Source organism: Myotis brandtii, unplaced genomic scaffold (assembly GCF_000412655.1).
Source record: "Myotis brandtii unplaced genomic scaffold, ASM41265v1 scaffold411, whole genome shotgun sequence".
NCBI lineage: Eukaryota > Metazoa > Chordata > Mammalia > Chiroptera > Vespertilionidae > Myotis > Myotis brandtii.
In genome coordinates, this window is record NW_005365804.1 from 1,036,297 (window position 1) to 1,046,939 (window position 10,643).

At 57.5% G+C, this 10,643-nt stretch overlaps 1 protein-coding gene across 1 annotated transcript in view; it reads left to right on the top strand.

The window, feature by feature from the left end:
• The window catches only part of CNGB1 (cyclic nucleotide gated channel beta 1), a 53,237-nt gene that overhangs the window by 34,325 nt on the left and 8,269 nt on the right, over nt 1–10,643 (top strand). The window contains exons 27-31 of the mRNA XM_014545542.1: nt 76–326; nt 3,077–3,174; nt 3,281–3,364; nt 4,926–5,044; nt 5,267–5,413. Of these exons, the coding sequence (XP_014401028.1) occupies nt 76–326; nt 3,077–3,174; nt 3,281–3,364; nt 4,926–5,044; nt 5,267–5,413 (699 nt within the window). The remainder of the gene's footprint in view (nt 1–75; nt 327–3,076; nt 3,175–3,280; nt 3,365–4,925; nt 5,045–5,266; nt 5,414–10,643) is intronic.

Genomic DNA, 10,643 nt, shown 5'->3' on the forward strand with positions numbered 1-10,643 from the left:
GCCAGCAAATCCTTCTCTGGGGAGACATGGGCCTCCCTCTCTCTGCACCCCCACTGCACCCTGTTCTGTATGAAGTAAACGTGCCCGTGTCCCACATCCCCAAAGCCCATGGAACGGCCCCGTTCTGACCCAGCGGCTTCCTCCCCCCCCCTCCCCCTTGCCCCAGATGAGAGACGTGGTGGGGGCCGCCACGGCCGGGCAGACCTACTACCGCAGCTGCATGGACAGCACCGTGAAGTACATGAACTTCTACAAGATCCCCAGGTCCGTGCAGAACCGCGTCAAGACCTGGTACGAGTACACCTGGCACTCCCAAGGCATGCTGGGTAAGACTCCCCCTGCAGGCACCCCGCCCTCGTCCTGTGACCCGGAGGCCAGCCTGGGGCCTCTGTTGTCTGTGTCCCTACATTTAAGTGAGAGGGGCCTGGGAGGCCTGTGGGGCGCCCGGGGCTGGGCCGCCAGGAGGCCCTGGGGACTTGAGGGGCCTGTCTTCTGGGGGCTCTGCCCACCTCAGTTCACCCACCTCGGAGTGGGCGCTCATCGGAGATGGGAGTACAACCGAGTCAGGAGAAAAGGAAGCCTCTCTCTCTCTCTCTCTCTCTCTCTCTCTCTCTCTCTCTGTCTCCATATATAGACACACGTATGTATAGATTTCTTTGTAAATTTGCTGATGTTATGCTTTGCTTCTGAAATCATTTGGCTACAATTCATTTAATTCACTACTGTTTCTGCATTCTTGTCCGTGTCAGGGTGTGGGGTGTGCTCAGCAGTTCTTACAAAGCGGGGAATCGTACCTGAAATTTCTTGCAGATGCAGAAAGGTTTTCACAGATTCTAAAGGGAACCCTTAATGGAATCTGAATATGCTAATCATATGTTAATTTTTAAATTTCCCAGTTTCCTTTTTATCTCTGGGAGCTAGTCATTTTGTTCTCAGAGCCTAGATGTGATTTTGGAGGCCTCTGGAAAGCCCGAAAGCCACCCTATGGTGCCTTGGAGCCCCCCAACTTCTCCAGCCAAATAAAAGGGCCCGTTGCCTCTGTGGGGTTCCCTCTGGTCTCAAAGAAGCCACACCTGCGCCTAAGGTCGTGGCGGTCTGTGGCCACGAGTGTCAGGATCTGGTTACTATCCGTTGCTAGTGCCTGTGACTCGACAGTTTATAAGGGATGCTTCCCTCACTCCCCACAGTGACAGCTTCCCCGGGGGGCACATTGCCAGAGGGCTCTGCCGGCCCAGGCTCGCTCAGAGCTTGAGCCCATAAATCATCGGTGCAGTGGGCGGGGCATCAGGGTGGGGACCGGTAGTGCATTTCCTGTCTCCAGGGACCAACATCCATCCATGCCAGGCTCTCCGCTGGGCACCACAGACCTCCTGGTGGGCAAAGCAGGCTCGGCCCTTCCCTTCCCGGGACGGACTCTGGCGCCCACGGCCTGGGTGGCTCCTGCGTCCATCCCCCTGGGCTTCCCCAGCCTCCCCGTCCTGGCCTGTAAAGTGGGGGTTATAGTAGTGGGCCTCTTGGGTTGCTGGAGAATGACTGAATCATCTTCATAAAGCATTCCGTAAAACAGCGCTCCCTCTCGGTACCTGAGGTCTTGCTGATGTCATAGTGTGAGGAGGGAAGCTAGATCGCGTACAGACAATTGCAATGAAGGGTGCAGTGTGGACGGGGCCAGGTGCAGTGTGGACGGGGCTGGGTGCAGTGTAGATGGGCCAGGTGCAGTGTGGATGGGCCGGGTGCAGTGTGGATGGGGCCAGTTGCAGTGTGGATGGGGCTAGGTACAGTGTGGATGGGGCCAGTTGCAGTGTGGATGGGGCTAGGTACAGTGTGGATGGGGCCAGTTGCAGTGTGGATGGGGCTAGGTACAGTGTGGATGGGGCCAGTTGCAGTGTGGATGGGGCTAGGTACAGTGTGGATGGGGCCAGTTGCAGTGTGGATGGGGCTAGGTACAGTGTGGATGGGGCCAGTTGCAGTGTGGATGGGGCTAGGTACAGTGTGGATGGGGCCAGTTGCAGTGTGGATGGGGCTAGGTACAGTGTGGATGGGGCCAGTTGCAGTGTGGATGGGGCTAGGTACAGTGTGGATGGGGCCAGTTGCAGTGTGGATGGGGCTAGGTACAGTGTGGATGGGGCCAGTTGCAGTGTGGATGGGGCTAGGTACAGTGTGGATGGGGCCAGTTGCAGTGTGGATGGGGCTAGGTACAGTGTGGATGGGGCCAGTTGCAGTGTGGATGGGGCTAGGTACAGTGTGGATGGGGCCAGTTGCAGTGTGGATGGGGCTAGGTACAGTGTGGATGGGGCCAGTTGCAGTGTGGATGGGGCTAGGTACAGTGTGGATGGGGCCAGTTGCAGTGTGGATGGGGCTAGGTACAGTGTGGATGGGGCCAGTTGCAGTGTGGATGGGGCTAGGTACAGTGTGGATGGGGCCAGTTGCAGTGTGGATGGGGCTAGGTACAGTGTGGATGGGGCCAGTTGCAGTGTGGATGGGGCTAGGTACAGTGTGGATGGGGCCAGTTGCAGTGTGGATGGGGCTAGGTACAGTGTGGATGGGGCCAGTTGCAGTGTGGATGGGGCTAGGTACAGTGTGGATGGGGCCAGTTGCAGTGTGGATGGGGCTAGGTACAGTGTGGATGGGGCCAGTTGCAGTGTGGATGGGGCTAGGTACAGTGTGGATGGGGCCAGTTGCAGTGTGGATGGGGCTAGGTACAGTGTGGATGGGGCCAGTTGCAGTGTGGATGGGGCTAGGTACAGTGTGGATGGGGCCAGTTGCAGTGTGGATGGGGCTAGGTACAGTGTGGATGGGGCCAGTTATGGGCCAGGTGCAGTGGGGATGGGGCCAGGTGCAGTGTGGACAGGGCCAGGTGCAGTGTGGACGGGGCAGGTGCAGTGTGGACGGGGCAGGTGCAGTGTGGACAGGTGAGGTACAGTGTGGACGGGCCAGGTGCAGTGTGGACAGGACCAGGTGCAGTGTGGATGGGGCCAGGTGCAGTGTGGACGGGCCGGGTGCAGTGTGGACTAGGCCCACGAGGTGGGGAGGAGCCTGGCTGAGCCTCTGACTGTCGCCAGGGTCTCGTTTGCAGATGAGTCGGAGCTGATGGTGCAGCTTCCAGACAAGATGCGGCTGGACCTGGCCATCGACGTGAACTACGACATCGTCAGCAAAGTGGCGCTCTTCCAGGTACCCCACCCCCCACCACAGCCCACACCTCAGGGCTCTGGGAGGCCGGAGCCCCCGCCTTCCTCTAACGGGGCTCCTGGCTGCCTCCTGGCTGCTCCCCACGCAGGGCTGTGACCGGCAGATGATCTTTGACATGCTCAAGCGGCTGCGCTCTGTCGTCTACCTGCCCAATGACTACGTGTGCAAGAAGGTGAGGGCCGAGGCAGCCACACTGGGATTTACCCCCCCCCCCCCACACTCCGCCCCCAGGGCTAGGTACAGTGTGGATGGGGCCAGTTGCAGTGTGGACAGGGCCAGGTGCAGTGTGGACGGGGCCGGGTGCAGTGTGGATGGGCCAGGTACAGTGTGGACGGGCCGGGTGCAGTGTGGACTGGGCCCACGAGGTGGGGAGGAACCTGGCTGAGCCTCTGACTGTCGCCAGGGTCTCGTTTGCAGATGAGTCGGAGCTGATGGTGCAGCTTCCAGACAAGATGCGGCTGGACCTGGCCATCGACGTGAACTACGACATCGTCAGCAAAGTGGCGCTCTTCCAGGTACCCCACCCCCCACCACAGCCCACACCTCAGGGCTCTGGGAGGCCGGAGCCCCCGCCTTCCTCTAACGGGGCTCCTGGCTGCCTCCTGGCTGCTCCCCACGCAGGGCTGTGACCGGCAGATGATCTTTGACATGCTCAAGCGGCTGCGCTCTGTCGTCTACCTGCCCAATGACTACGTGTGCAAGAAGGTGAGGGCCGAGGCAGCCACACTGGGATTTACCCCCCCCCCCCCCCCCCCCCCCCCCCCCCCCCTGGGGGGGCGGGCTGTGAGGGCCCAGGGAGGTTGGGCCACAGGGAGGTTGGGCCGCAGGGAGGGTGGGCCACAGGGAGGGTGGGATTGGCAGGGATGGGGAAGAGTGGCCATAGCTCTGTGCGCTGGTCAGCCGGCCTCAGGGATCCTGGTTCCATGACACAGGAGGTTTTGTCCGGCTCCAGGCACCGAACTCAGGCTTTGCTCCCTGGACATGGGATTGTGGGGGCCAGGACGAGGAGCCCCGCTTTACAGAAAAGGGACGTGAGGAGCCTGAAGAGGGGCAGGGCCATAGCTGTGTGGATGGAACTGTTGCCAGGATCTTGGTCCTGCGATGGGGAAAGGGGGCGGGAGTAGAGGTGGGGCAGGGCAAGGCTGCACACGATACCCTTGCATGGCTGTTTGTGGGTTTTTCCACCTAACCTTTTGTTAAAGGTTGTTTTTTTTAAAATATTTTTTTATTGATTTCAGAGAGGAAGGGAGAAGGAGAGAAAGAAATAAAAACATCAATGATGAGAAAGAATCATTGATCGGCTGCCTCCTGCACGCCCCTCACTAGGGATCAAGCCCACAAACCAGGCATGTGGCCTGACAGGGACTCGAACCGTGACCTCCTGGTTCATAGGTCGATGCTCAACCACTGAGCCACCGCGGCCGGGCACATATCAATTTATTGTCTGAGGCACCGCGAGACTGTCCATGGCCCGGGCCCTCATCGGGTGCATAACGGGAATGTGTAGAGCACCGTGACACCTGCCCCATGACAGCTAGCATTTTCCGTCACCCACTAACTCCCCACCGCCACCCTGTCACTGAGGCAGGCCGAGGGGGGGGTCATTCTCCCCAATCCACAGATGGAGAGACTGAGGCCCCACAACACACACCAGGTCGTGCCACCGGCCCAGTCCTGCTTGTCTGTGGTCGCTTTTGACAATGACAGAGGGACGTTCCCCTTCTTGGTTTCAGGGGGAGATAGGGCGGGAGATGTACATCATCCAGGCGGGGCAGGTGCAGGTCTTGGGCGGCCCTGACGGGAAGTCCGTGCTGGTGACACTGAGAGCTGGATCCGTATTCGGAGAAATAAGGTCAGAGGGGGCTGGCAGGGGGTGGTGGTGGCCCATGGGTGGGCCTCATCCTCAGGGCCCTGGGGGTCAGAGGGAGCCCTGTGGATGCCGCCCCGGCACCTGCCGACATATGCAGGTGACACACGCTCACCGGCGTGGGGCGGACACAGGGTGGAGAGGAAGACTGCAGGGTGAGCAGAACCGCAGCCCGAAGGGCCTCACCCCCCTCCTCCCTCACCCCAGCCTGCTGGCGGTCGGAGGCGGGAATCGGCGCACGGCCAACGTGGTGGCCCACGGCTTCACCAACCTCTTCATTCTGGACAAGAAGGACCTGAATGAAATTCTGGTGCATTATCCCGAGTCTCAGAAGTTGCTCCGGAAGAAGGCCAGGTACTTGCCTTTCTTTTTTTTTACTGACAAAGTCCGTGGAGCCCTGGCTGGTTTGGCTCAGTGGATGGAGCATCAGCCCTCGGACTGAAGGGTCCCGGGTTCGATTCTGGTCATGGGCAGGCACCTCATTGCAGGCTCGATCCCCGGCCCTGGGTGGGGTGGGGCACATGCAGGAGATGACTGATGGAGGTGTCTCTCTCACTTAGGTGTTTCTCTCTGTCTCTCCCTCTCCCTTCCACTCTCTCTAAAAAAAAAAAAAAGTGCATGGATGCTTTCGCGTGCGGTCCTGAAGGACTAAGACTTCCTCTTCCATCGCTGTAGGACCTTCTGTGTTTCCTTTGGCAAATACAGGCCGGTCCGCGAACGGGTTCTGATCTCTGTTTCTGCCTTGCGCAGAGAGTGGCTCACTTGGGTTCTCTCTGCACATTGCTTTTTTGCACACGGCGCCAACCCTGCCGCACGGCCCCTGTGGGTCCACAGACAGCGCGCTCACCCCCGTGGGCAGCGGCAAAGCGCTCCTGTTCGTGGCCATTCGGGCCGTTTCCCCAGGATCTTGTAGTAGGAACAGGGCTGCAGTGAGAACCTGTGCACCTGTATCGGGGATTGTCAGGGAGCAGGTGCTTTCTTAGGAAAGCGTATTTTTGCTTTTAAAAGATCGGGGTTTTAATTGCGTGATGGAGGCCACATGGTCCGGCGGGGGACCCCCATCAGTGTGGGGGGCTGATAGAGCTCAGATCTCCTCCAGGTGTGGTACGGGCTGTGTGACCTTGGGAAAGTTACTTAACCTCTCTGGTCTCAGTCTTCTCCCCTGTAAACGAATGGTAACCATAACGTCACCACTGTGTGCATCTCCAGCAGGGTGCCCGGCCTGTGGGAGTGCTCAGTAAGAAGGTGAATAATGATGGTCCCTCTTTATCTGTTCAATTCCCTCTATAATTTTCCCATTGGACACTTTCTAATGCACATATCTGGTGTCTGCCCGCCCTTGCCATTTATTGCATATTCTCCTCTTCCACTTCATTCTTTGAAATAACATCACGCACAGAGCGTGGTCCTGGTAAAAGGAACCGAGTCTCCAACATCTGTTCATGCAGCACAGTCATTTATTGAGGATGTAGTTGGAAGCCCTGGGGACACAGCCGGGACCAAACAAAGCCATCCTAGTCGGGGGTGGGGGACCGACAACGGAGAAGCGAATGATTAGGTGATGTGTCAGCCGGGGACAAGGGCTCTGCGGAAACACAAAGCCACGGGAGGGGACACGCTGACGGAGGGAGCTACTGGGACAAGTCGGCAAGGAAAGGCCGTTCTGAGCAGGTGGCATGTCCACGGAGACCTGCACAGAGGAAAGGCGTGAGCTGGGGCGCTGCCCGCAGGGAAGAGCATGCCAGGCAGAGGGAACAGCATGTGCAAAGGCCCACGGAGGCGCAGAGTGTGTGTGTGTGTGTGCAGACCAGCAAGGAAAGGAGCACAGCTTGCTATGGGGATGGAGGATCGAGGGGCTGAGACTGGGGAGGGCCTGTAGGTGAAGCCCGGTGATGGCTCCGCCCGCGATGGGGTGGGAAGGAAGCTCTCCGGGAAGCCGCTGGGCCCTTCCAAAGGCCGGTGAACCTGAACTTTCCCCACCAAATCCCCCACTTCCCCTCCTCTCCTGAGGGCCGGGGACAACACTCACTATTCTCGGATCCTGTATTTGTGACTCGCCTCCTCGCTAACATTCATTCACAACCCAGACCCACACTCAGGGGCATGCGCGTATGGCGTTGGCAGGCACCGGGGAGCAGGGGAACATCTGAGTCACCCAGAGCGCGTGTTCCAAGCTGAGCCGGAGCAAGCGGCACTCCGCCCTCTCCTCCCAGCTCCTACTGTACTCAAGTGTCCGGTTTTTACGTTTCCGTGACATTTTTTGGTGACCTTGCTACTTAAAAAGGAGGCTGGGACGTGCCTTCGTTCAGGCTCGGGGTTTGGAGCTGCCGGCCCTGGGCTCGTTGTGAATGGGTCGGCAACAGGGTAAATGAGATGTCTTTAAGCAGAAGCACACCCGAGGCAGGCTATGCATTGACCGGCTGATGATGTTGTGTTGAGAGGCACGCAGAGGAGCCCTCATCCCGATTCCCCCAGCGGCGACGGTTCAGGAGTCACTGATTCCGTGTTTGCAGGGATTCGTAGAATTTACCCAGGTAATGGGAACTGACTGTTTCTGTCTGAGAACTGGCCCCCAGGCCCTCCTCCTCTTTTCCTCCCCCTGCAGGAAGGCTCAAGTGGCATCCATCCCACCGGCTGGGTTAGGTGAAGCTTTGCCAAATCAGCCAGATCCTGCAGAGGCCTCACTCCTGACCTGCCTGTGGGACAGGGGGTGGGGTGGGGTGGGGGCAGCCAGAGGAAGGAGGAGGGGCTGATTCTGGACAAGTTTGAGGAGAGAGGTAGGGGGCCACGTAGGAGCGCTGCCCATCGAAAGAGAGACGAGACCGCCTGGCTGGCGTGGCTCAGTGGTTGAGCGTTGACCTATGAACCGGAGGTCGTGGTTTGATTCCCGGTCAGGGCACATGCCCGGGTTGCTGGCTCGATCCCCAGTAGGGGGCATGCAGGAGGCAGCCGATCAATGATTCCTTCTCGTCATTGATGTTTCTATCTCTCTGCCTCTCCCTTCCTCTCTGAAATCAATTTAAAGAGAGAGAGAGATGGGGTCTGAGAACCCCAGGGCCTGGGGGTGTCTGTCTGAGTTGGTGAAAGCCACATGTGGGGTTCTGTCTGAGCTTCCCCTTTATGGGAGACCCTTGGCCCCAAATAAGCGAGGCGCTCAGCTCTTGGACTTGGCCCCTCCAAGAAAGGGGGCCAAAACGTCTCATGCATGCCCCCTCCTGCAGGGGTGAATGCTTGATCAATTATAGTGAAATGCATGCCACCTGAAAACGAGGCTCCGTTTCCTTAATCCGGAAGCGCCCCAGAAGCCCGCTCAATGTTTCAAACCAGAGCCAGCGCCAGCCCTCCGCGCAGGTCCTATGGACATCTCCTTCGTGTCGCCTGCGTCCGCCGAGCCTTCCTGCAGACGCGTGTGCGCGGAATTACGGACCCAAATAACACGGGTGCCGGTGCCGGGCTTGGAAGAGGCCTCGATGAAGGATCACGTGGTGTTCTCCGGGGGCAGCCCCAGCTAGCACATGCACGTCTTGGGCAATTAATATCGATACGCACAATTCCAATCCATTGCCTCTGATTAGAGAAGCAGCCAGCCAGGGCCTCCTTTGTAAACAAACACGTTTTGCTGGAAGCCGGAGGAATGAATGGGCCAATTAGCTGTCTCGGCTCTGCTCGATCGCAGGTGAAATGCATTTGTTCCTGAGCCAAGCCGCTCGTCATAAATGTGCAGCGTGAAGAATTCCTTATGAGAGGCGGCGGCTCCGTTAGATGGAAAGGTCTCTCCTCGTTTAGGGAAGCCGGGTGACACGCCGCATTTAATCTGGGTTGTTATTCTGTCTCGGCCACTTCCTAGCAACCTTGGGCACGTCAGTCTCCCCTCCCCCACTCTGGGCCTCAGTTTCCCCAGCTCTCATAGGCACAGTAATCCCAGCCCTTCCCGTGTCACAGGCGTGCTGTCAGCATCCAGGAAGAGCATGCCCATGAAGTTGCTGCGATCATTAAGGCCTGGCACGCTGGGGTCAGGGGTGTGGGTTTGAATTCCAGCTCGGCCACTTCCCAGCTGTGTGACCTTGGGGAAGTTACTCGCCCTCTCTGGGCTTCCATGTCCTCATTTGAAATGAGGGGCAATAACAGGACCTACCTGAGGACCCCTGGGAGACTTAAATGGTAGAGTGTGTTGTCAGTTATCACTGCTGCCTAACAGTATTACCACAGACGCAGTAGCCTGAAGCCACACGTATTTATTATCTTAGAGCAGTGGTTCTCAACCTTCTGGCCCTTTAAATACAGTTCCTCATGTTGTGACCCAACCATGAAATTATTTTCGTTGCTACTTCATAACTGTAATGTTGCTACTGTTATGAATCGTAATGTAAATATCTGATATGCAGGATGGTCTTAGGCAACCCCTGTGAAAGGGTCGACCTGAAGCCACACATATTTATTATCTGGGAGTTTCTACGGGTCAGAAGTCTGGGGATGCCTGGAATGGGCCCACTCTTCTATGGGTCAGAAGTCTGGGGATGCCTGGAATGGGCCCACTCCAGGGCTGTAATCAAGGTGTTGCCAGAGCTGGGTTTCCTCCCAAGTTCAAGTGGGGAAGGATCTGCTTCCACGTCACGTGGTTGTTGGCTGAATTCAGTGCTTGTGGTTGTAGGACTGGTGGCTGCCCTCAGGGTCTTGTCCCCTTACTTCCGTCCATGTGGGCGCTGGCTTCAGCAAAGCCAGCAAGGCTTGTCCTTGCAAGACAGAGATCACGATCCTGTGTGACGTGTTCATAAATGTGACAGTTGACCACCCTCGCTGTGTTCTAGTGATTGAAAGTAGGTGGCATGTCCCACTTCCCTCAAGGGGCGGGGATCACACAGACAGAGGCAGGAAGGGGGACCGCAGAGCCACCCAAGAGCACCTGTAGAGGACTGAGCACAGGGCCTGACACGTACAGACGCTCAGTAAGGACTGGGGTGGTGCTGGTGCTGATGGTGACGTGGCAATGAAGCCAGAGAAAGAGAAGCAAAAAGCTTTGGGTCCTTTTCCATCTGGGCCTCTTATTTCTGATTCCAGACACTGAAGTACCTTTGTTATTTCCTGTGTGACCTCAGGGAAGTTGCTCAACCTCTCTGAGCCTCCGTTTCCTCCTCTATAAGGTGCAGACAATAAGACCCACGTCTATTGTTCTGATCGTTCAGTGAGATGCTATGCATGAAGCCCTTAGCACTGTGCTTGGCTCAGAAAATACACTCAGAAATGGTTTGCCAGCCCGGCCGGCGTGGCTCAGTGGTTGAGCATTGACCTATGAACCAGGAGGTCGCGGTTCGATTCCTAGTCAGGGCACATGCCTGGGTTGCGGGCTCGATCCCCAGTAGGGGGTGACCTGGGTTGCCTCCTGCACGATCAATGATTCTCTCTCATCATTAATGTTTCTATCTCTCTCTCTCTCCCCATCCTCTCTGAAATCAATAAAAAATGTATTTTAAAAAAAGGGCTCGCCAAACAAGACAACTCCAAGGGCACTATACAAGCGGACTTATCCTCTGTCCCTGAGTGTGCTGGGGACATGAGCGGACGCTGTGCTGTGTGCTGGGGACAT